Below are 27,373 nucleotides of genomic sequence, written 5' to 3'. Positions count from 1 at the left end.
GTGACAGAGACCGTATAGCCTATAAAGTCTAAAGTGTTTGCTATCTAGCCCTTTTCAGCCAGAGTTGATGCTGCTGGATCACCTGGAACTCACTGAATCCACAGCAAGTTTTTCTCTCCCCTCCCCCACCTTCTGGAGCTCATAAGTCAAGAACACGAGCACAGCAATGCTTGAAACTGACTGTATGTCCAACAGTCATAGAGGTTTGTTTAATAATAAATCTCAGTTTTTTATAAACATTTTATATTTTATAAGGAATAGATATAATAAGCAAAATATTCAGATGATTAAAGCTATGTTTTAAAAAGCAGTATTTTGTTATATATAATTCTATATAGGAAAAGTACCATAACTGGAGTTCAAATTCATAGCAACTAAAATTTTTATTTAATAAATGGTTCAAAGCACAGTGCCAAAGGCATTAACATTTAAAAATTTCACTAAAAGGAAAAAATACTGTAGAATGCACAGCTGCAGAAAACTATACTAAGTTATCAAAAAACTGCCTCAGATGGCAAAAAGAAAGACTCCAGATGCCACACCTAATTATTCCTCTCTAAAATAATGCCATTTATGTTATAAAACATGAGCACTCAAAAGACTGGAACTCTTTTTTTTAATTCAGTGGCCGTATTGTTAAAAGGGCAACAATTAAAGCTGTTGGGCTTTATACGGTGTTAAAGTTCCTATCAGAGGGAATACAGCACAACAGACTTCAGCTAATCCTTATGACTGAAGGTGCATGAATGACTGAATTACAGTGGTTATAAGAAATGAGAGCTGCTCACTTTCCAGAAACTACAGCTCACAGAAAACCAACAAAAAGCACAATGAGATACAGATCATTGACTTACAAATGTGTAAAACTGAAAGTCCAAGTTATTCCTACATCATGTTTAAAATGCTTCAGAATTCACACTGATACAATACTAGCTTTCTTCTGGTTTTGGTCATACTTTTCTGCTTTCTGAAGGAGATTATTTTTCTTCTGCTTTGGCTAAATTACATATACTAGTTTATATCAGAAATGGCCAGATCTATAACTCTGTTCAAAGTTTTAAAAGATCGCTTGAGAATGGTTTCTAGGTATTTCTATGCCACCTTTATAGTTCTAGTTTCTCTATAAGGAGTAGTTTCACCTTGTCGGTTTTATTCCAGGCTAATTTACGTGCTTCCGGAAGGAATGACCTCTCTAATCCAGAGTGTGGGTGGGAGACCACCCACGTCACCAACATGCACATTGACTCACTCTGCCTCTTCGCTCTTCTCAGCTCCAGCCCCTGGTGAATCTTCCACCTCACCCCTCCTCCTGTCACGGCCCTCCTCAGGGGGTCTTCCATCACATTCACGGGCTCGGTTGCCACCTCTGGGCTGGTACAGCTGCAAGCCTGGTCGGTCCTGCCAGGACAGAGGGCGTGTTACTCTTCCAAGGGCCAGCAATACAGGAGGGGGCAACAGCTCTATTTCTAGGGCCTGATAATCCTAATTATCCAAAGAAAATCAGTCTTGAAGCTAAAAATCAGACTTTTTCACAGCACTATCTCAGAAATCAGGCATTGAGATTAAAAAAAAAAAGAGCCACGAAAAAGAAAGACAGTTAATAATAACTTGGAAGTAAAGTTAGTGTCTGGGAAACTGTTACTGCTCAAAGCCAGAACACTCTGTGGAATTAATACAATCACGGCATTCCCTCCTATTTTGAGAGGTGAAAACTCAAACACACTCATCTCAGCCCCTCAAACTCGCCACACAGGGTGGATGCAAAGTCTGGAACATAATGAGGCATGGTCTCTAGAGATACGGCTTTTTAGAGCTATGAACTGAACAGTCACACACATTTGTAATTAGCAATTTCTGTGTAGCTTATTCCTCAACTGTCCCCTTTATGGAAAATGCTAACCAGCCATCATACTAATCTCTTAGAGGTGGTGGGATAAAAACATTCCTGGATAAAGTACATAAAATGAAATGAAACTGCTTCAGGGAATGAGGAAAGCAAAGCCAGGGAAGGACAAGGCGATTCTGCAGGCCAGGACCAGCCTTGGGGAGGCCAGCCAGCTCTGCCGTGGACCCACCCCTGAGGGAGCCGTCTGCTCATGTGGGTGGAGCAGCAGCCTTAGCCTTCCACGGCCACCTAGGGGCCAGGGCAGTGTGACTCGGGTGGGCACGTCCTATGCTGTTTCTCCAGGGCTCACCACTCACATTTGCCCACTCCTGGGCTGTGTGTGGAGGCCCCACAGTTACCACCATGGGGTTTACCAGAATGTTCTTTTCCTTAATATCAGCCTGGCCAATGAGAAGGGTGGGAAAGGGCTTGGCAGGCCATACAGACCCGAATCCCGTGTAGACAGAGGCAGGCTTCACACACCACCTCTGCCCGGGGCCAAAAGCATGGCTCTGCTTTCGCAGGGTAATGTCTGTGTGTACAGACGGATTCTAGAAGGGCATCACAACCCACCTCGTGAGAAAGGAGCTATGACACATAGTACCTTATTACCACTACAGCACCACAGCTTTAACTGAGCGGAAGAGTCACCTCGGGTTCCCACTCCCAAAGCTGTGCCCATACCCGTCACTCACTGCTGCTAAATGAAGAGGCAGGTGAAAAACCAGTGCTCGTGTGAACGAACCCAGCAGAAAGCCCTGAGGTTACAGTAACTGCAGAAACCTCTGAGTATACGGACGGGGCTGGTCAAGGGTGAAGATGAGTAGACTCCCTCTGGCTGGGGCTGGCCTTGCCTTCACTGCAGACACTTTAAAAATCAACATAGCGGGACTTCCCTGGTGGCGCAGTGGTCAAGAATCCGCCTGCCAATGCAGGGGACACTGGTTCGAGCCCTGGTCTGGGAAGATCCCACATGCCGTGGAGCAACTAAGCCCGTGAGCCACAACCACTGAGCCTGCGCTCTAGAGCCCGCGAGCCACTACTGAGCCCGCGCGCCTAGAGCCCACATTCCGCAACAAGAGAAGCCACAGCAAGGAGAAGCCCGCGCACCGCAACAGAGTAGCCCCCGCTCACCGCAACTACAGAAAGCCCGCGCGCAGCGACAAAGACCCAACGCAACCAAAAATAAATAAATAGATTTATAAAAAATATAAATAAATAAATAAAAATCAACATCGCTGATACCCACCACCCCCTGGATGGATCTGCGGGGATTATGCTGAGTGAAAAAGCCAGCCTCAAAAGGTTCCATGCCGTGCTCCCATTTCTACAGCTTCCTGAAATGACAGAATCAGACACAGGACAGAGGGAGGCTGCCAGGGTCGGGGGCGGTGGGGCACGTGGATACGGCCTGCAGCCCAGGCCTCCGTGCCCTCGGCTCACCTGGACGCCAGGCTGTGAGGGCTGGCCAGCACCACGGGGCCGGGCCTGGCAGGGAGATGACCCGTTACAGTGCTCCTCTGTGACGATGCGACCCCAATGCCATGCCGGTTGTGCAGAGCTGGCCCGGGTGTTTACGGCCACCTCATTATCCACTAATAATCAGAATGCTCTTGGAGGGGGATCACCTCCCCCCACAAACACATCAGAAACACATCTACCTGTGGAATGGTTCTCACAGAAACTGGCAGAAGACCCTCTACACAGCCAAAGCTGCAAGAGCTCCATGTAACTGGTCTGGACAGAAGGAAAGGCACCGGGTCAGGACCTGTGCCCCGGGGAGATCTGTAAGGAGGAGAAAGTCCTCGTGGGTGGACCCTCGCCCCGGGGAGCAGGCAGGCTGAGCAACACCCTGGGCATCCCAGTCCTAGGGTCCCGCACGGAGGAGACGGCCCTGCTGCCTGCTGGGAAATCCGCTGAGACAGACAGAGGTGCTGGAGAAGCTGGGACTCTACTCACAAGGAGTGCCTGTGTGCAGCGTGCTGACAATCAGGGCGGAGAGAGCTTTGCAGTCGCAGCTGCCACCTCTCTGCACTCCAGATCTGAAGGGGTGAACACCCTGGCATGGCTTCCTGCACACCACAGCCTGGCGTGAGATCTGGGCAGAGACTCGGCCTAGCAGTGAAGAGACAGACCTGTGTCTCGGGTGGGGTCCAGGTGGGGCGGCAACAGCCATTGTCAGTGTGAGCCCCTGGCTCCGCCCAGTCCACAAGGCAGCTTAGTGCTGGATCTGGGGCAGACAGGCCTCACACAGCAGTGCAGCCACCTCAATTCCTGTACCCACAACGTCCCAACCCCCAGCCCCAGCCTACTCCACACCACAGCCTTGCGTGAGATCTGGGATGAACACAACAGAGAAAGGGATGCGACCCCGGGCTGCTTCTGAGCAGAACTGTGGACACCTACACAGGTGACGCCTAGGTCCTCTGTGGCCTCAGCTGCTTCAGCACTCACCTCCTTTGGGGCAGACACTCAAGAGCAACGGAGCCTGACTGAACTCGACCCTCAGGGCTTCTACTCCAACAACTGGGGAGCAGAGCCCCCACCCCTGACAGGGCAGTGACAGCCACGGAGCAGAGAGGAGGCCCCACCTCACAGCCAGCCCAGGCTCTGGATAGTACAACACTGACCACACCCCCATCAAGGGGCTTACGGACAGCACACCCTGAGGAATGACGTGGCTGGTGGGCATACCAAAACCAGCCCTGGCACCAAAAACACTGAATACACACCGTCTGCACAGGGACAGTCCCACATAAAAACACACTTTCGGGCTTCCCTGGTGGCGCAGTGGTTGAGAGTCCGCCTGCCGATGCAGGGGACACGGGTTCGTGCCCTGGTCTGGGAAGATCCCACATGCCGCGGAGCGGCTGGGCCCGTGAGCCATGGCCGCTGAGCCTGCGCGTCCGGAGCCTGTGCTCCACAACGGGAGAGGCCACAACAGTGAGAGGCCCGCGTACCGCAAAAAAAAAAAAAAAAAAAAAAAAAAAAAAACACACTTTCAAGACCTCAGTAGATAACTCTTTCTCCTAAATTCTTAGAGACAGAGAAAATTAAGTAGAGTGGAAAGGCAGAGGAACTCCCAATTAAAAGAACAAGAGAAATCCCCTGAAAGAACAAATAATGAAACAGAGCTCATCAGTCTACTGGACCCCAAGTTCAAAAAGGAGGTAATAAAAGTGCTACCTGAATTAAGAAAGATTCTTGATAGAAATGTAGATCACTGTAACAAGGAACTAGAAACTATAAAGATGAACCAACCAAAAACAGACAATTTCTGAGAGAAAAAACAATCAAGCAATGAACAGCAGACTAAGTGACACAGAAGAATGTGTAAGTGATCTGGAAGATGGAATAATGGAAATCACCCAATCAGAGAAGAAGACAGAAAGACAAATTTTTAAAAAATGAAAACAAAATATGAGATGTATGGGATAATATAAAATGTGCCAACCTACACATAATAGGGATTCCAGAAGGAGAAGAGAGAAAGAAGGGGATTGAAAATGTATTTGAAGAAATTATGGCTGAAAACTTCCCAAACCTAAAGAAGGACACACATATCCAGGTATAGGAAGCACAGAGGGTCCCAAACAAGATGAAACCAAACAGACCCACACCAAGACACAGAATTAAGATGACAAAAGTGAAAGATAAAGAGAGAATTCTAAAGGTAGCAAGAGAAAAACAAAGAGTTAGTTACAAGGGAACCCCCAGAAGGCTATTAGCTGATTTCTCTGCAGAAACTTTCAGGCCAGAAGGGAGTGGCATGATATACTCAAAGTCCTGAAAGGGAAAAACCTGCAACTAGGATACTCTACACAGCAAGATTATCATTTAGAATAGAAGAAGAGATAAAGAATTTCTCAGACAAGCAAAAACTAAAAGAATTCAGCAATACTAAACCTACCCTTAAAGAAATATTGAAGGGTCTTCTCTAAATAGAAAGGAAGCAAGGATCTATAGGAAAGGCAAGTATACAAAATGATTGGAGATCACTTAAATAAGCCAGTACCTAGGTTAAAAAACAATTTAAAAAAATTGTAAAAGCAATTATAACTACAATTAACAGTAAAAGGATAAGCATGAACATGTAAAACAGGACATTACAAGTCACAAAATGTGGGGGAGGGGAGTTTTAAAATGTAAGTATTTTGGAATGTTTTTGAACTTGAATTACTATCAGTGTAAAGAAAATAGATATAGTGATGGGTTAACATACTCAAACTCCATGGTAACCACAAATAAAAAATATACAATAGATTCACAAAAACCAAAAAGAAAGAAACTCAAGCATACCACAAAAGAAAATCATCAAGCCACAAAAAGAAAAACAAAAAGAAGAAATGAACAAAGAACTACAAAAAACAACTGGAAAACAAGGATTAAAATGTCAGTAAGTACATATTTATTGATAATTACTTTAAATGTCAATGGTCTAAATGCTCCAATCAAGAGTGGTAGATTGGATAAAGAAACAAGAACCTACAATATACTGCCTACAAGAGACTCACTTCAGGGTGAAAGACACACACAGACAAAGTGAGGGGATGGGAAAAGATATTTCATGCAAATGGAAATGACAAGAAAGCGGGAGTAGCAATACTCATATCAGACAAATTAGACTTTAAAACAAAGGCCATAAAGAAAGACAACGAAGGGTATTATATAATGATAAAGGGATCAATACAAGAAGAGGATATTATACTTGTTATCATACATGTACCCAATAGAGGAACACCTAAATATGTAAAACAAATACTAACAGACATAAAGTGTGAAATTGACAATAATATAATAATAGCAGGAGACTTTAACACCCCACTGACATCAGATCCCTGAACCAATCATCCAGACAGAAAATCAAGCAACAGAAATCCTAAATGACACAATAGACCAGTTGGACTTAACTGATATCTACAGGACACTGCATCCAAAAAAACCCAGAATACACATCTTTTCAAGTGCGCATGTTATGTTCTCTAGGACAAACCATGTATTAGGTGACAAAACAAGCCTACCAAATTTAAGAGGACAGAAATTACTTCAAGCATCTTTTGTGACCACAATGGTATGAAACTAGAAGTCAACCACAGAAAGGACAATGGGAAAAGAATGAACCCATGGAGACTAAACAACATGCTACTAAAAAACCAATGGGTCAACGATAAAATCAAAGAAGATATCAGAAAATATCTTGAGTCAAAAAAAGTGAAGACACAACCTTACAAAAATCTATGGGATGCAGCAAAAGCAGTTCTAAGAGGCAAGTCCATAGCAATACAGGCCTTCTTCAAGAAACACGAAAAATTTCAAATAAACAACCTAACCTACAACCTAAAAGAATTAGAAAACCAAGAACAAACAAAACCCAAAGCTAGCAGAAGGAAGGAAATACTAAAGATCAGAGAGGAAATAAATGAAATAGAGATTAAAAAAACAACAGAAAAGATCAATAAAACCAAGAGCTGTTTTTTTTTTTTTTTTTTTCAGTACACGGGCCTCTCACTGTTGTGGCCTCTCCCGTTGCAGAGCACAGGCTCCAGACGCACAGGCTCAGCAGCCATGGCTCACGGGCCTAGCCACTCCGTGGCATGTGGGATCTTCTCGGACCAGGGCATGAACCCGTGTCCCCTGCATCAGCAGGCGGACTCTCAACCACTTGCGCCACCAGGGAAGCCCAAGAGCTGTTTTTTTTAAAAGATCAATAAAATTGACAAGCCTCTAGCCAGGCTCACCAAGAAAAGAGCGAGGACCCAAATAAATAAAATAAGAAATGAAAGACATGAAAATAAAAACTAATACCACAGAAATACAAGTCATAAAAGAACACTATGAACAATTATATGCCAACAAATTGGACAACCTAGAAGAAATGGACAAATTTCCAGAAATATACAGCCTAACAAAACTGAGTCAAGAAGAAACATATAATTTTAACAGACGAATCACTGGATGTGAAATAGAATCTGTAATAAAAAATAACTCCCTACAAACAGAAGTCCAGGGCCAGACAGCTTCAGTGGGGAATTCTACCACACATACAAGAAGAACTTATACCTATCCTTTTAAAACTATTCCAAAAAATTGAAGAGGAGGGAACACTCCCAAATTCATTCTATGCAGCCACCCTCACCTTGATACCAAAACCATACAAAGACACTACAAAAAAAGAAAATTACATGCCAATATCTTTGATGAATAGAGATGTTAAAATCATCAACAAAATATTAGCAAATCAAATCCAATAACACATAAAAAGAATCATTACACCATGATCAAGCTGGATTCATTCCAGCCTTGCAGGGATGGTTCAACATATACATATCCATCAATGTGATATACCACATTAACAAAAACAAAGAGATAAACCACATGATTATCTCAGTAGATGCACAAAAAGCATCTGACAAAATTCAACATCCATTCATGATAAAAACTCTCACCAAAGTGGGTATAGAGGGAACATATCTCAACATAATAAAAGCAATTTATGGCAAACCCACAGCCAACATAATACTCAATGGTGAAAACCTAAAAGCCTTCTTGCTAAATTCAGGAACAAGACAAGGATGCCCACTCTCACCACTTCTATTCAACATAGTATTGGAAGTCCTAGCCACAGCAATCAGACAAGAAAAAGAAATAAAATGTATCCAAATTGGAAGGGAAGAAGTATACTGTCATTATTTGCAGATGGCATGGTACTTTCTATAGAGAAACCTAAAGTCTCCACACATAACTATTAGAACTAATAAATGAATTCAGCAAGGTAGCAGGATACAAAATTAATACACAGAAATCTGTTGTTTCTTTACACCAGCAATGAAATATCAGAAAGAGAAAGTAAAGAAACAATCCCATTTAAAATCATGTCAAAAAATAAAATACCCAGGAATAAATTTAACCAAGGAGGTGAAAGATCTATATGCTGAAAACGATAAAATGCTGATAAAAGAAATTGAAGATGATACAAAGATATAGAGGGCTTCCCTGGTGGCACAGTGGTTGAGAGTCCACCTGCTGATGCAGGGGACACGGGTTCGTGCCCCGGTCCGGGAAGCCCCCACACGCCGCGGAGCGGCTAGGCCCGTGAGCCATGGCCGCTGAGCCTGCGCGTCTGGAGCCTGTGCTCTGCAACGGGAGAGGCCACAACAGTGAGAGGCCCGCGTACCTCAAAAAAAAAAAAAAAAGAAAAAGAAATAGAAAGATTTCCCATGCTCTTGGATCAGAATAACTCATACTGTTAAAATGGCCATACTACCCAAAGCAATCTACAGATTTTATGCAATCCCTATCAAAATACCCATGACATTTGTCACAGAACTATAACAAATAATCCTAAAATATATATAGAACCACAAAAGGCCCAGAAGTGCCAAAGCAATCCTGAGGTAAAAGAACAAAGCTGAAGGCACAACACTTTCAGATGTCAGATTATACTACAAAGCCACAGTGATCAAAGCATCATGGTACAAAAAACTGACATACATATCAATGGAACAGAACAGAGAGCCCAGAAATAAACCCACACACCTATGGTTAATTAATCTATGACAAAGGAAGCAAGGATATACAATGGAGAAAAGACAGTCTCTGTAGCAAGGGGTGTTGGGAGAGCTGGACAGCTACATGTAATCAATGAAATTAGAACACTCCCTCACACCATATACAAAAATAAACTCAAAATTGTTTAAAGACCTAAATATAAGACATGACACCATAAAATTCCTAGAAGAGTACATAGGCAAAACATTCTCCAACAGAAATTGTAGCAACATTTTCTTAGGTCAGTCTCCCAAGGCAAAAGAAATAAAAGCAAAAATAAACAAATGAGACCTAATTAAACTTAAAAGCTTTTGCACAGCAAAGGAAACCATCAACAAAATGAAAAGACAACCTACAGAAGGGGAGACAATATTTGTAAATGATGTGACAAACAAGGGGTTAATATCCAAAATACATAAACAACTCATAAAACTCAGTATCAAAAAAACAAACAACCCAATCCAAAAAAATTGGCAGAAGACCTAAATAGACACTTTTCCAAAGAAGACATACAGATGGCCAACAGGCACATGAAAAGATGCTCAACCTCACTAATTATCAGAGAAATGCAAATCAAAACCACAATGAGGTATCGCCTCACACTGGGCAAAATGGCCATCATTATAAAGTATACAAACAGTAAATGCTGGAGAGGGTGTGGAGAAAAGGGAACCTTTGTTCACTGTTGGTGGGAATGTAAATTGGTGCAGCCACTATGGAAAACAGTATGGAAGTTCCTTAAACAAACTAAAAATAGAGATACCATATTATTCAGCAATACCACTCCTGGGTATATATCTGGAAAACACAAAAACTCTAATTCGAAAAGACACATGCACCCAATGTACACAGCAGCACTATTTACAATACATAAGTCCCCTACATGTGAACCTTCAAGTTGCGAACTTTCAAAGATGCAAACGTGTGTTCCATCAACGTCAGGTGTGAGTGAAACTGCAGCTTGCCCTCCATCTCCTATTGCTGACGACCCTTCAGCCCTACCATCTCCCACCTCCTCTCCCTCCTCCAGTCAGTAACTCTTCTTGCCTGTTCACTTGATGCCAACCCCTGTATGCCAGCTGTTGTACTGGACTACTGTACTTTTCAAGGTACTGTATTGTAAGATTAAAAATGTTTTGTTTTTTGTGTTTATATATTATTTGTGTGAAAAGTATTATACACCTATTACAGTACAGCACTATATAGCCGATTGTGTTAGTTGGGTGCCTAGGCTAACTCTGTGGGACTTACAAACAAATTGGACTTATGAACGTGCTCTAAGAATGGAACTCATTCATATGTAGGGGACTCGCTGTAGTCAAGATATGGAAGCAACCTAAATGCTCATCAACAGATGAATGGATAAAGAAGATGTGGTATATATACAATGGAATATTACTCAGTCATAAAAAAGAATGAAATTCTGCCATTTGCAGCAACATGGATCGACCTACAGATTGTCATACTAGGTGAAGTTAAGTCAGACAGAGAAAGACAAATATCATATGATATCACATATATGGAATCTAAAAATAATACAAATGAATATATATACAAAACAGAAACAGGCTCACAGACACATAAAACAAACTTATAATTACCAAAGGAGAGAGGGAAGGAGGGAGGGACAAATTAGGAGTATGGAATTAACAGATACAAACTACTATACATAAAAATAGATAAGCAACAAGGATTTACTGTATAGCACAGGGAATTATATTCAATATCTTGTAATAACCTATATTGGGATATAATCTGGAAAAAATGTCTGAATCAGTTTGCTGTACACCTGAAACTAACACAATATTGTAAATCAACTAAACTTCAATTTAAAAAAATCGTAACTCTGTTAATGATGTAAAAGAAAGCACCATGACATGTCATTAATATTTTCCTTACTGTCTTAGGGGTAAAATGTATAATCTTTCCATTACTTATTCTCAAGCAAATAGTGTGAATGTGCCAGTTTTATACTAAATAAAAGGTTCTTTTTCTTTCCTGGTTAAGAAAAAAAAATTGATTCTCTGAGAAAAGATGCTGCTGGTTTCATTTCAGGACTTGGTGCCCTCTCACTGGACAAGAATAACTGCTCTGCAAATACAGACTCTCAGGGCAGTGAGCTCCCCTAGGATGCTGTCAGAAGCTACGATCCTGTGCCTCAAGACGCCTCAAGACTCTCGGTTAGAAAAAACATTTCTGTTTGGAAAAGCAGCTGTAAGCCTGCAGGATTACAGTTGATACTCTGAGCAGACGAAAATGAAGTGAAAGGTTATCCCCAGTGAATAAAAGAACCTTGCTTCCCGTGTCCTCCTTCTTGGCTGCCAGCTCATCTTCGCTCTTCTCCCTTCCTGGTGTCTCTGCTGCCCCCACAGGGCCGCCCCCATCCTGGCTCCCCTTCTTCCCTCGGTCTGGGGTGAATCCTTTCCCCCTTTTCAGCTCTTCTTTGCTTCTTCTTGAAAACTTATCCAACTCATAGTGAGCTCTATGTTTTCTGCTGTCACCCAAGTGGTATCTTTGTGCTTCAAGCTCTTTTTCTCGGAATCTTCTCTCCACGTCCCTTTGCTCTTTATCACTGTCATTTTGTGACCTGTGATTCAACACAAATTATCAATAACCTTACATAAACTGCTTGTCAATTACCCGTCTTCCCTTCCAGACTTCAAGTTCAAAAGCAGGCAGGGGATATATCAGTCTGCTCATCACCGCAGTGCCAAGTTTGCACGTGATGGGCACACGACAGGCATTCAATAAGAAACTTTTGAAAACATGAATAAACAATAGTAATAACAATATTTACTGTTACACTTGAGTCACACATATGTAACAGGCACTCTGCTAAGGTACCATATACACATATTTTTATAATTCTTAGTAAATATAATCCTCCCTTTTTTTACAGATAAAGTAAATGAGACTAAAAGTACTCAAGGGACTTTCCTAGCAGCCCAGGTGCACATCCGTCGTGACACAGAGCTGGTATTTACAGCTGAGTTTCTGTTCCAAGCAGAGCTAAAATCAACTAAAAAAGTTAATGCATGCATATACGTACGTCTGTGGCTCCCTGCACGCAATGGCAGCAGGGCTGATGGGAACAAAAAGAGCTACAAGCACAAATCTGTACCAGAAACATGACAAAGGCACTGCTGTGTCACAAGCAATAACAAGAGATACACCCGAAACATAAACCAGAAACATGACAAAGGCACTGCTGTGTCACAAGCAATGACAAGAGATACGCCCGTAACATAAACCAGAAACATGACAAAGGCACTGCTGTGTCATAAGCAATGACAAGAGATACGCCCGAAACATAAACCAGAGTGATCATGGATTTGATAGTCATGTACAAATTAATCTTATCAACAAACCAATTAACCAGAATCCCTATAAAGAAGAAAGAAAACCTTTATCACAAATGTGCAAGAAAGGTAGTAAGAAGTCATTCCAAGTACTGTGATTCTGGGCAAAAAGCAGCCTCATCCCATGACCTTGCCATTTCCCCTCCAAATTCAGCCCTAGCCACCCCCCTGAGCAGAGTGGTCCTGGGCTCCAGGAAGCTCTGCAGGCACCCACGTGCAGGACATGGGGAGGAGCCCTGGGTCAGGGGAACAAGAATCCCAGCTGCACACGGCCCCCTGACTGTGGACCCAGGAGGGAGGGGCTCCCTGCTCAGAGGTTGCCGTGCATCCCGTCCCCAGAGCACTGCTCAAACTCCTCTCATGAGCCGCTGTGCGTGAGCAGGCGGGGGACACCCCCGCCGCGTAGAGGCGGGGCCAGTGGACACCAGCATCCACGGCTGCTGGGCAGATCCTGGCGGGACCAGAGGACTGACCACTCCAACAGAGAAAGGGCAGCACTTGGGACTCTATTTCTGTATCACAGAAGATCTCCAGCGCCTAAAAGGCTGGGCTCTCCAATTTACAATTCTGCAGCTACACTGAAGGAGGTCTGGAAGATCAAAAGGGCAAGATATCTCAAAAGACAGAGGAAAATTACAAACTGATAAAAATCACCAAGTAAAGAGAGTGGGAAGATCTTGAAGATGGAAGCGCAGAGGCAGGAATCCAAGAGAATAACCGGGAGAGGAGATATGGAGGAAACAATACCAGGACAATTCCCTGTTTGAAGACAGCCTCGAGGATGCAGACTGAGCAGTCCACCATCAGCGTGACTGCTGGTCAAGGAGAGACAGAGCTGTGGGTAAGAGCAGCCCAGCAAACGCCTGAGTTCCAGGTAGATCATGAAATACAAGCACTCACACTGACAAAGGATATACAACCACAACTCGATGACAACCTCGGGGGCTTAACACGGTCAGAGAAACGAAAGCACGGCTCACTTTCCCCTGAGCTCCTGCAACGAGCTCTCCAAGGGCTTGGGCTTCATGACTGCACAGCTGGGACCGAGTTCCTGTTTCCCATCTCTGGTGTCAATTTCCTCTCCTCTTTCTTTTGGCTTCTCAGTGCTTGACTCCTCTCCCTTTTCTGATTTCTTGAGAAGCTGAGAAATTATAATGATAGTAAAATATCCCTTTAGGAGTATATTATAAAAGAAGGTATTTAATAAATCATTTAAAATATACACCAATATTGAGCCCAAAGGTTTGAATAGCAAAAAAACATAAGCTAAAGGTCCAACGAACAGGTTTTTGGTTAAATACACAGGGGAACATTCTTTCAATGCAATACTTTCTAGTTATGAAAAACAATTTAGGATAATGTGATAAAAAAGATATTATATTAACGAAGAAAAGAATGTTACAAAGTGGAATGATCCAATTTCTATCTGCATGTTCATTCACACACATAGAAAAACCTCTAAAAGGCTTGCAACACTGTGTTAAGAGTTATTATTTTTAGTTGGCAGAAATGAAATTATTTTCTTTCCTTTCATCTACAGGTTCCAGTTTTTCTAAAATGAACAAGTATTACTTCGGTAATAAGGAAAAAAATTTTTTTAAAGGATGGCTTTATATTAATGACTGAGAATAGTTTTAAAAACACCTATTACTCTCTTTCTTGAAACAGATTTAGAAGGTTCCTATGATACATTCGTTTAGGTATGAAATTAGGCCTCTTCCTCCCTGTTCCTGCTCTTTGAACTTTAAGTACCACAGGTACAGTCAGTTTGTAGAACATGAACCGAAGTCTACTTGTGAGAATTTTGTTCTCACTTATAAAAGTGAACTTATGTAAGTTGCAGCAGACAAAAACTACACACAGGTACACCTAGACTAAATGAGTCCATTTAAGGATGAAACACAGACCGTCAGGCAAACACTGCAAGCTGCTTGTCATCAGTGGACTATGTTCCCTGCCTATGGGGGATCCTTTCAGACAACAGTGTATCTTTTTTTAATTAAAAAATTAATATATGCAAACGACAGGGCAGTGCAACAGTATAAGTCTCCATCCATCCAACAAATAATTTTGTGCACCTATGAACTGTTTTTACAATATTTCTGAAACCAAAGCTTTTTCCAACACCACCTCCCCAGCTGTCCAGCACAGGCTGGGTGTCCCATGACTCAACCCAGTTCTGACACTATCCACCTGGAATTAATGTCAGATCCCACAGGACTGTCCCCATTTCAGAGGCCAGTTGCAAGTCCCAGGTTGTCACCAGTACTTCTGACTGGCCGGCTATAAATTCAGGGGGTTCTTGAATGATACTGACTCATGGAACTTAGGGAAGTGCTTTACTTACTATTGCTGGTTTATTATAAAGGATACAAATCAGGCACAGCCCGATGGGAGAGATGCACAGGGCTCTCTCGGCTCCACCCCCTTGGCAGCGGGATACGTGTGTTCACCAGCTGGGATGCTCTTCAAACCCCACGCTTCAGGGACTTTTATGGAGATGCCGTTACACAGGCATCATTGATTAAACCTCTGGCCATGGATGACTGAACTCAATCTCCAACCCTTTCCCTCTTTAGGGGTGGGGATGGGGCTGGAGGTTCCAATGCTATAATCACGCCTGGTCTTTCTGATGAGCAGCTCCCATCCTGAAGCTATCCAGGTTCCCAGCCACCTGTCAGCTCATTAGCATACAGAGGACACTCTTGTCACTCCAGAGATTACAAGGGTTTTAGCAGCTGTGTGCCATGAACTGGGGCAAAGTCCCTGGGCTCAGGGCTAGGAACGCAGTTGTGGGTAAGAGACAAGTGCCCACAATTAAGGACTCACACTTGATAGTCTTGCCAAGGCGGTGGTGGCCATGGGGGTGGGAGGACGGTATACACAGTGACAAAAATAGAAAACCGTGAACCAGATAATCTCAGGTGGTATGAAACGCTACAAACACATGATAAACAGACTAAAAGGACAATGAGGTGTGGGGCAGGGGAGGAGGGGGAATGGTTTCTCAAGGGGGTCAGGGAAGGCAGGGACCAGACAGTGGGGGGGGGGCGCCACTCGTGAGAGGGCGTGAGTCTGGTGGGGGGGAAGCTCCCTGCGAGGGGAGCCGGTGGTGGGGGGCGGTCAGGCCAAGTGTCCCCGTGCTGCCCACATCTATGCTTGTTCTACATGCGTGTAACCTATCTCACACACACATCTGTTTCTAAAGAGCTTCGTGGAAAAGATCGCACAACTCTTTCAGATAACAACAGTATTTATAGTGTACAATTTACATACAGTATTCGGGAATTTTACTTGTGACTCTGGTAACCTGACTTCCTACTTCAACTTGAGCTCACTGCTTGGTTTTCAAGTCTCAGAGGAAAACAAACCACTGGGTGGCTCTCCCTGAATCATATTCTCCTCTACTGTTAAAAACAGAACAGCCACGAGGACCTCTCTCTGCCTCTTTACTTTTAGGGTATTAATACAAATTCTTTTGGGCTTTTTTTACAGGTTTTATTTTTTAGGTTTTCCTTTTTTTTTTTTTTAATTTGAATTCTCTAGATGAATCTTAGGTCAGAGATCCCCAAATTGGGCACAGACGCTCACTAAAGGCCACCCTGGGAGTCAAATATGTACTGTCAGGTCAGAACACCAGACACTCGAAGGACAGAGCTGTGGGCGGCCCACGTCACTGGGGTCTAACCTGCCACCAGGATTCTGTTTTACCAGATTCAGTAAGACTAAGCCTTTCTCTTGCTGTGCCTGTGTTGGTTTCTTTGTTTCTGTATGAAGAGCCCCACAGTTACTTGGTTTCTTTGTTTCTGTATGAAGAGCCCCACAGTTTGTGTTGGTTTCTTTGTTTCTGTACGAAGAGGCCCACAGTTACTTTTTGACATCATTTGCTTTTATGTCTTTGGTTTATTCTGGATTCTAATTCCATATTCAAACATGTAAAAATAAAATGCTATATTCCAAATACTGTAAGTCTTACTTAGAATTATAAGCAAAATTGTAGGCTACACGTTTTAATGATTCTTCTTGAAAAACTCAAAGCTGTTGACAAAAATGCTTTTCAGAATATAAAGCATTAGGTGCTATTATTCTTTGCTGAGAAAGGTAAAGGAAAAGGTTAGACAATATTTGCATACCTGTAGATGGATACCTACTTGCCCCCTGGTCATGACAGAGCTGTCTTTCCAAGATGACAAAGGCCTTCCCGTAATATTAAGGTTTCATTTTATTATCTTTCAAGGACTGTTAGTTTATACTGTTGAGACTACATATGATTGTTATAGGAAGTATATCTGCTACACTTTTGTTATGAAGAGCTGTGCTCATACTTAAACCACATGGACAAACAGAGGACACTCTCAGAGTTATTTCCAGAGGGACACCCTGGCTACACCCATTATTAGGTCCATGTCCTGGCAGAGGTGGGATGGACGACCTTCATTTAATAATCTTGACTGGGCTCCTCAATTTCATCAGTGTTATTAACAGATTATGAGATTTTAAAACGACATAGATCTGTAACAATTGTCATCAAAGCCAAAATGAAGGAAACCACTCTGGTCGATTTCTCGCGAGTCAACCGGCTACCTACTCATCCTGCCCAATGAGGTTTTCTATCTTTGCAGTAAATGTGCTGCAGCTTCCATCAGGTTGAGTTTTTCAGCAAATCCTTGAACTTAAAAAGAGCCATTTCAAGCCACAGTCTTCAGAGGTTATGTTATTCATTAGTGCTGTTCATCAGATGTTCCAGGTTTTCCTCCTAGCACTTGCAATGTCCCTCAGCTTGAGAGTAGGTGGGGACGTGCACCGCGTTTTGGCCAGTGGAATGTGGGCACGTGGGACCTGCCACTTCTGTGTGGAAGGTTTAAGAACCAGTGTGCAACCTGCTGTGTTACACACCTCCTTCCACTTCGTAACGACTGTGGAAGCAAATGCAAGGTGGAGCCTCGTCCGCTTGGCTCACTGAATGGCTATGACGAGCAACGCACAATGGACACGTAATGTGAACAAGAGAACCTTAGCTGCACGAAACCAATGAGATCTTGAGACTATTGTTACTGCAGCACAGCCCAGTCAGTTCTGATCGATACAGATGGCTGTGTGTGTCACAGGAATATGGTTAAGAAACCCCCTCCATTGCTAGTGAACCCCATAGGACCACCTACGGGAGACATTGTTTTAGAAGCAAAGGCCTAGAAAAAGCTTTGCTTTCCTTGAAGAAATGGCATGTTGTCTCCTCATGGATAGCGAAAACTACGTTTCTGATCAACTTTTCTGTTTTTGACTGCCGAGCACATCAGAAACGAATCTACGGCTCAACTACGGCAACTGTGGTCTCTTCCCTCTCCTTTCCTTTCTGCCTCCGTTCCCTCAAGTCCTGACCTTCCATTTCTTTCCTTTATATTATACAATGTTAATGAATCCCTAAAAGGCACCTTAAACCCTTTGTGGAAGAGGTAAGATTCACGAGGTTGAAATCTAGGCTTAAAGTTATCTGAGCAGAATACTAAGAAGGCAGGGGCTGACCCCAATTTAGGCAATAAATTTTACATAGAGGATAATTCCCTCGTGGGAATTAAACCACCCTCATAAATGAATGCATCAGTCAAAGGAAGAACTGGGCAAGAGACGTAAAAACCATTGCTGCTACCACAAAAGAAATGCTACAACCCAGTTCTGTGAGTCAGTCAGCATAAAGAAAGGCCAGTAGACACAAAGCCAGCGGGTTTCAAATGTGTAGTGTTTTAGTGAGGAAATCTTTCTTGAAAGGCGAATATAAGCAGAAGCCCAGCCTACGACATTTAAATGTGGGCTCCTCTGGGTGAAGTGCTTCTGTCACACCCAGGAACCTGGTCCTCGCCCACTCTTCCACCTATGTGGTCCCCCAAACACAGCAAGCTCAAGAAAGCCCTGGGGCTCAGGGAACACCATCTGAGAACCACTGTCATAGAACAGAGAAAAAGAACTATAATAGCGAAAGACTACACTAATGAAAATGTTCTGCAAGTTCTGAAGAGCTAAAATACCTAAAAGGTTGAACTATTTTTGGAAAAAAGAAATGAAATGTCTCCTCAAAATTACCTTCCTCCTTACTTCTTTCTCAGCAGTTTTCTGCTGTTTTTCTGCTGCTCTCCTCTTACATCTCTCCTCTTCCCTTCTCCTTCTTATCTCTTCTTCCCGTAAGCACTTCCTTTCCAACTCCTTCCTCCTCCGTTCTTCTCGCTTTTCTTCTCGAATTCTCTAAAGATGTGGAAAGTAGTGTATAAACTGTCTGCATAGACATGATGGGAACAAGAAGGCTATTCACTGGGTAAAAGGCCAGACCTACCTGCTTTTCTAATTTTCTACTTTTAATATACTCCAAAAGAGGTGTGGTTCTTCTAGCTAAAATACAAAAATTGCAATGTAGTGTTTAACTCTAAACTAAGATTTCTTTATTTTAAATACTTGCTTTCAATTTAATCTTTAAAATAATTAAGGGAAGGCTATATCATTTTAAAACTTTCCTACTCTATCACTATAAAGTCAAGTAATTTGGAGGCACTGACAGACTTATACACACTAGGCATTTAATTCCTGAGTCTTAAGGGAGTCCCATACATTACTCACAAAAACGTATAAAGCAAAAAAGCAAAATGAAAACAATACATTAAACTTCCCAAACGTTATAACGTATTTATATACAGACGGCCCTCCTTATCCACTGGTTCCACATCCGCAGATTCAACCAATTGTGGATCAAAAATATATGGGAAAAAAAATTCCAGAAAGTTCTAAAAAGCAAAACTTTGACTTTGCAACTCAGTGGCAACTATTTCCATAGCATTCACAGTGTATCAGGTATTACAAGTAATCTGGACGTGACTTACCGTATACAGTAGGATGTGGGTAAGCTGCATGCAAATATAATGCCATTTTACAGAGGGGACTTAAGCACCCACAGATGTTGGTACCCATGGGGTCAGGGCGGGGCTGGAGAGGAGTGAGGACTCTGCCCTGTACAGCGGTGGTTCTGGGCTTGTCAACTCGGGCAGAGCTGAGACCTACCCGGGTGGGGCTGGGGAGCCGATGCTGAGGCTCCACCCGCCTTCCCTCCTTCCTTACAAACACCCGCCTTGCTCCCCCAAAGGACTGATGTGGTGGGTAAATAGGACCCTGTATAAGAAAGTGCTTTACAAGCCATAAAAGTGTATCATTTACTAAATACAAGATGCACAACCACGCAGTACAACACTGATTTAACCAACGGTAGAACCGTTCTCGCTTACTAGGCTTGGCGACAACCACGTATGAGGAAGCCGGTCCCACGGCTGCTAAGTCTCAGAGCTGGGACCTGAGCCCAGGTCTGTCCGCGATCTGAAGACCCTGATGTGCCTGCACTAATCTGCAACTTCAGAGTGAACTAACATTTGCATTTAACCCACACTGCTCAGCCTTGGCCATAAGAATCCACTAAAGGTCAAAATCTAAGAAAAGAAAAAGGCATTTGCCGTGAATTGCCTGATTAAGACTAAATTTAAATAGGCAGAAAGAGGAATCACAAAGTTCTACAGGCTCGTCCTGCGCTAGTGGATTCTAAGTCACATGTATTCATTCAGTAAATAACTACGGTGCACCTATTGTGCACCAAGCCCTGGGCGAGATGCCGGGAACGGGAGAGGACAGGCTCGCCCTCCTCTGCAGGAGGGTGGCTGGACCCTGGTGGGGGATGTGTGTGTGGTCAGCAAGTGGGTATCTAACAACTGCCCAGAAGTGAAAGATCTTGCTACTTCGCTGCAGCGGCCCTGTACAAGGGCATTTAAGAAGCAGCGGTAAAGAAACAGGACGAGGAGGGTGAGTTCTGTAATTAATTTCTAATTTGCTGCTTCGTTTAACTCTTCTGAAATTTATCACGTTCTACAGTGAAATCACGATTTGCCCTCAATACTGTTTCCTCCCCACGTCAGTCCTGGTGCCGTAACCCACTGATCTGCTCAAGTCAGGCTCCTGGAGGCTTTGATCCTTTCTGCTTTCTTACCCTCACACCCAATCCTCAGCCGGTCTGGTCAGTTCAACCTCCAGAACACATGCTGACTCTGCCGCCCTCGTTCAAGCAGCCTTCCCTGACGACAGCGAGGGCCTCCTAACCAGAGCCCAGCTTCTCCATCTTATGGAGCAACCAGAGTGACGGGGAAAATAATCAATCAGACCACACCACTCCCTCGGTCCCCAGCTGTCCCTCAAATAAAATCCAGCCCATCATGCTGTGGTCCCACCTCTCCAGCCACTCTGCTCCTTGCCCACCATGTGCCAAGCACACAGGCGTGCGCCCCGCTCCTGCAGGCCCAGAGCTCCGGCCTCCAGCCCTTGTGTTTGGAGTTCCCCCTTCTTCCATCTCTTGGCCCAGCTGGTCTCGGCTCAAATACCGTCTCAGAGGGGCCTCTCTCTCTATCCCATTATTCTATTCCATTACGTCTGTGGCGCTTATCACAAGTGGAAATACTCTGGCTCGAGCATTTCTGCATGTGTTTGCTACAGTCACCCCAGTAGGAGGGCAGAAGCCTGTGTGTCCTGTTCCAGTGCTGTCCCCGTGCCCAGGCTCAGAGTCGGTACCCAGTCAACACGTGCTAAGCACATCTCCATAAATACTTTAGTGATTAAAGATCCTTTGAGCCACACATTAAATCACCTCTTACAAAATATAAAACTTCATTATTAGACTAACGAAGAATGCTTCAATAATGTTAACCTTTTTTTATTAATTTACTCAACACATATTTACCAAATACCTAAACTTGCTCAAGCAATTACATGCTAAGACTACAAAGACAAAAATACAGTTCTCTTGGGGGGTGGAGAGACAAAGTGAGAGGAGAGTTAGTGCAGAGAGAGACAGACAAATAAGAAGATAAATTATCAACAGTGTAACCATTCTGTCCTGTAAGTCTTGGTGGGTGAGCAGGAGGTAGGCGTGGGGAAGGGAGGGCAGAACAGGTGGGAGGGGCACCAGGCTGCACGGTGAGGCCCCAGCCCCGGCAGAGGCAGGAAGGGAGACACTTACAAGCATGTTTGGGAGAGACAAGCAGGTTGCCTGATAGAGAAAGGAGTTTCACGTCTACTCTTGAGTTCTGGGGGAATGCTGCTAGGAGAGAGCCGTTTCCAAAATATTCCACTTGGGGGTAGAGGGTTGAAGGCCTGATTCAAACCAGATTCTGTGCTCTGGCTGGGCTTATCCACTCATCTGCCTCACTCGCTCAGGGGCCTTGATAGTTTTTTGAACAACAGCAAGATGACCTCATACTTAAGCAAAGCATCTCCTTTCTATGACTGCTCTTTGCAAAGATGACTGACTTCAACTTTGAGACATAAGTTTACCTGATGCAGCCCGGCACAAAGCACTCCAATGTCTTCTCTACTGCTCATTCAGAAGCGTCATAACTTTGAAACAAAGTGACTGTAGCTGAAAACTCAGGTGTTCTCCCTCCATCAACAGATGCTCAGAAATACTTTCCCAAGTTGCCATCCTGCTACCCTTTTCCTTTTGTCAAAACTGGGAAATACTCTGTATTTCTGCCAAGCCTGTCACATGTGTCAATTTTCTATAATAATCATGAAAAAGGAAAAACAAATATATACTCTATAAATACATATCTCAATAAAGAGGAAAAAAATGAGCAAAACAGACCAATAAGTTCTCTTGTCTTTGCCTCTATGTCTCCCAGAAGAGTTTCAGGATTGGCACTAGTTTTCTCCTCCTCCACACAGTAAGTTTCTAAAAACTTCTTATATTCTGGATCTGTAAATTAAGATAGAAAGAAAATAAATATATTCTTCCCCATATAGGGAGAGAAATTATATTTGACCAATGTGTTTAACTTGACCAATGTGTTTAATGCAGTTTCACAATCCAGCATTTGAAAAAGGACTCACCATCTTCAATGCTTCCAGCTTGGGTGTCTTTTTTCTTTAGCTTCCTTTTGGCTGTCTTCTGGAATGGAGCAAATTCTACCACTGCAGGATATTCTAGGCCTTTAACAGGAAACAAATTACAAAAGTCATTCTGAAATTCTGTATTCATTTTAAAACAATAGTCTAGCTTACTTAAGCACTGAGCATAGCATTGACAATATCACTGTTTAAAATATAATTATACTTTCAAGTAACAGTAATCTTAGCACATCAAACTCCAGATTTAAACAAAGGATGAGCACTTATTTACTAAATAACACAATTCCTCATATTGTAGTTGTGGTTACATGACTGAATACATTCAAAATTCATTAAACTGTATACCTTAAAGTGGTTTTTTTTTACCATATGTAATTTCTACCTCAATAAACCTTATCGCTCTCCCACCAAAGAGTTCATTTTGGAATACCTTTCAATAGGTGTCCTAGTAACATCTTACATTTTTTAATTTTAAAAGGTTAATTCAATTATCAATCTGGTATATGAGTTCAAGGAAATGACTCTGTTTACAAGAGACACTCAGCTAAAAGAGAGGGTTTCAAAGGGTGTTCATGATATCCAGGTAAGATTTGCTTCATCTAGAATGAAAGTCACTTGAAGCTGACTCTGCTGTTATGTAGGGGTGGCGGGGAACAGACACACAGAAACGCTCGCGGACAGCATCTGCCTCACGGAGAGAGGGAACACTTCCACCCTGCTGCCAAACCCGCTGAGTGATCGCTTTCACATTTGCCAGAGGGCTATGATACTTTAACTCTCATGTATCTGGAAGACACTTTTGAGTATTTATTTTATCCTCAACTACTCAGAATAAAGTCAAGAACCAGGAGGAGAGCAGGGCTTCAGACAGACAGGGACAATGTCTGCTTCATTTTCAGTGCTGCATCCATGATGCCTAGTACATAGTACCAGGATAAAATAATTTACTTTGGGAACATAAAAGAGTAAAAAGTTCACTTATCCAGAAAACTCATTTATGTGAAAAACTTCACTCTCTGATGATGATACCTAACTAGGTTGTCACTACTACACAAAATTGCTATTAATTCTTTGGTTTATATGTAATTTTAATTTTTAACATAAACCCATAATCACAATAACATACTCAAAATTTATTAAGTTATTTTAGATTAGCATCTAAGGACTCAATTAAAATTCACAAACATCCAGCAAAACTTAATTAATGTACTTAGAAATTACAATAAAGAGTTTAAAAAGCCAATGACCCAACCTTTACTGTCAATGAAGATATATCCATCAAAACGATCTCTAAAAAGCAGGATGTCATCAGGATTTCTAAAATTAATGTATGCTCTTGAATAGAGATGAGGATAAAGACTGAAAGAAGAGATAACAATGAAAACAGTAAAAAACTTAAGACTTCTTTTAATTTTGTCTTTTTTTTTTTCTTCTTTTCTGGATACAACAAACTACTTCAGATAAAACCTTTATGCCAAAGAACCACTTGTCAGTTAATTACAGCAATCTGGATATTCTTTAGCAAATAAACCAAAAACGAACAAAATATTAACCGAGATCTTTTTAATGATTTGGGAGAGACACTTTAGGTTGGTTTCTCTACTGCACAGAGCCAGGGTTAAAATACTGGTGCTCAGAGGTAGAAAATCAAAGGCAAGGTTATTCAAAGATCATCCCTAATCACGTATCATGACTGCAATACAACCTAGTCACGATTCATTCAGAGAAGGAAATGTTGTATTGTAAATGAGCTCCTTTACTGATTTAGAGAACACATTTACCTAAATACCTTAAAAGGGTATTTATTGTAGCACATGGCATAGGATCTACAGAAGAACTAAGCCTTTCCCCTCTAGCTCACAGCTACCAATGTCCTTCATAGGTGGGAACTTTCAACCCCATTTCACAGATGAGAAAACTGAGGCTCAGAGAAATTAGGTGCTCACAGAGGGAGCAGTTAGTAAAATGGTGGGATTGGGATTGCAATCTGAGTCCCTCTGAGTCCAGTGCCTGTCCTCCTGTAACTGTACTAGTTTTCCTAAACTTTAGTCGTTTCAAAAAATCATGTTTATGTTGTGTTTTTTTTTAACCAAATCTACATTTACCTGTGATATTTTTCTTTGACTGAACTGACATTTTTTTACTTAAATGTATTTATTCAAAAGGAAAGTTTATAATGGCTACCATAAATGAGAACTCATTATATTGAAGAGAAAAAGAATAATAAAGATAATAAGAAATCACATAGTGAAAATCACCAAATTCTAGCTGAACTGTCATCTGTTGGGCTAACTTGAGGTCTGCTCTCTTTTTTAATAAAAAGGAGATTTTGAAGTGTTAAATTATTGTCAGAAACATCTTCCTACCAAGCTGTAAAAGGTAACTGAAAAAGATATAACTTAGCGGGTGTGGGTTGAGGGTGGGGATGTCAGTGATAGAAGGGAACACTAGGGGCTGCTGGGGTCTGGAATATTCTGCCTCTTTATCTGGTCTTAGTTACATGGATGTGTTCACTTGTAAAAATTCATTAGGTTATACATCTATTATCTATTCACTTTTCTTTCTTATATCTTAATACAATTTACTTTAAAAGGTTATATGAAATAAGGTTTAGTGACACCCAAAATAAAAAAATTAATACGTTGTTAGACTGCTTTCCTTTTAGGCTATGGTGGTGGGGATCTTCAAATCTATTTTAGGGAAATTTAATTATCTGCCTACTTAGAAATAACTTGCAGAAATAAAGGCCTGCACTGATTTCCGCATATATGTGGGAACGAAGATGGAAACAGAGATGGCTTCTATTATCTATATTCCTTTACCATCAACTGACAAAACCCCTCAGCCTTCTTTATTTTTTGGCCATGCCGCACAGCTGGTGGGACCTTAGTTCCCCGACCAGGGGTTGAACCCGGGCTCCGAGTCCTAACCATTAGGCCACCAGGGAACTCCCTCTCAGCCTCTTAACGTTGGTAAAATCTTCTCACCTGAGATCAGCAGTAAAGAGCCCGAGGTAATCATGTGCAGGAAGGGGGTGAAGCTGCTGTTCCAGCTCCTCCTTGGTGAGGCTGGGAGGAAGCCGCCGGATGACCACCTGGGGAGAAACGCTGGCTGGGTTTCCTTTCACTAGTACTGTATTAAGCTTACCTGAAATCTTGGTCACCTGCGTTTATGCACAGAGTAAAATCTAACCCAGGAGTCCAGCAGAAACACGCATTTTAGTAAAGATTAAGGAACATATGCATGGAGAACATGGCTGTCAAAAGAATAACAAGGGCCGAATAATGTAAAAGGGATCAGTGAGGTCAGAAAAGGCTGGGCATAGCAGCCGTTTTTCATAAAATCTTTTCATTAAAACCAGATAACTGTTGGTATGTGCCCGCCTCCACGCTCCCTACCAGGAGGTAAGGTACATGCAGGGCAACATCCACAGTAGCACCTTCCGCCTCCCGCCCGCAGGGTCCACCCGCGTCCACTCCAGCGCCACGGGCTCTGCTCTCCCGGCTGCGCCGTCTCCCCTGGACCGGACCTGACCCTCGGCAACGTGGAAGACTACTGCCCGGCACTGGTAAGCCCAGCGTCCCAGCCTCGACGGGAAACACCTACAGGCTGAAGAGACTTTTCTTCCTCCAAAGCCAGAAAAGATCGCGTCAAGGGCGCCCTAGCAGCCCAGACGCCGCGGGGTCAGCGCGGCCCCGCCGCTGTCCGCGGTGCTGAAGCGCCCGCGGCTCCGCCCCGGAGCGCAGGGATACCGCACCTTCGGCCCCGCCCCTCACACCGCCCCGCCCCCACCTTGCTGAGGACCGTCCTCTTTTCCTCGCGAGGTTCGACTGCACCGCCCCCACAGCCGGGGGACCAGGCTACTGGCGCTTCAGGCTCCCGCCGCTGAGACTCCCGGCGGAAGTGGCTTTCTGTGGGCGACGGCTTCTCCTTCCCGCTCGGACCCCGCGTAGTAACGGGCAACCCTGGGCCCCCCTCTCCCTCCTTCTCCGAGCGCATCCCAGACCCGCCGCCGAGCCGCTGCAGCCTCTCGTCAGGGCCGAAATCTCGCGAGGACTGGGCCGCCCCACCCAGTCCCCACTGTTCAGAGGCCGCACGCCCCCTCCCCCGTCCCTGGCTGCAGTTCCGCATCCCTCTCCCGTACTCCGACTTCCGTTGCCGCGCCAGTCCGGGGCCTGGGGACGCGCGTGGGGAGCGACGTTCGGCTCCTGGACGTGGGGGCGGGGGTGGGGGGCGTATGCGGGGCCAGGACCTGCAGCTGGAGCTGGGCTGCAGAGGGCGGGCCCTGGCCCTGCGGGGGCGGCCCCGAGAGCAGCGGTCAGTTCGGGGCCGATGCCCTGGTCTCCGTGCAGCCCGACTTAGAAGGGTCTGGAGGTGGATGGGGGCTTGGCGGCCTCGCCCAGGAGCGGGTCAGCGGGAAATTCGGGACCTGAGGACTTGGCTCAAGCGGGAGCCTTGAACTGGGCTGTGCAGGGCTGGATCTCTTTCCCACCGAGAAGAGCTGGCCCTCTGGCTAAACATCCCAGAGAATGACATACACATGCTTAATAAAGTGTTTATTCTTTTCCAAGGAAATCTGAACGTTTCATCAGAGAGTAGCAATTACATTCAGGAAAAAGCAAGCGATTGACAGCACAAATCAGTACATGGCTTTCCT

General features: G+C 43.6%; 1 protein-coding gene across 1 annotated transcript; it reads right to left on the bottom strand.

The window, feature by feature from the left end:
• Positions 1–1,245: 1,245 nt before the first annotated feature.
• Positions 1,246–26,715, bottom strand: UPF3A (UPF3A regulator of nonsense mediated mRNA decay). Its single transcript, XM_065895954.1, has 12 exons — positions 26,509–26,715; positions 25,704–25,810; positions 23,969–24,075; positions 22,699–22,797; positions 22,454–22,564; positions 19,118–19,173; positions 18,871–19,029; positions 13,773–13,933; positions 11,731–12,020; positions 3,845–4,000; positions 3,329–3,480; positions 1,246–1,398 (listed from the first exon to the last, which is right to left on the bottom strand). Exons 1-12 carry the CDS (start codon positions 26,713–26,715, stop codon positions 1,246–1,248), a joined length of 1,758 nt encoding a protein of 585 aa, XP_065752026.1.
• Positions 26,716–27,373: the final 658 nt, after the last annotated feature.

The sequence above is a fragment of the Phocoena phocoena genome, chromosome 18 (assembly GCF_963924675.1).
Source record: "Phocoena phocoena chromosome 18, mPhoPho1.1, whole genome shotgun sequence".
NCBI lineage: Eukaryota > Metazoa > Chordata > Mammalia > Artiodactyla > Phocoenidae > Phocoena > Phocoena phocoena.
Note: the sequence above shows the minus strand (reverse complement) of the source record. Positions and strands in the feature narration are given on the sequence as shown.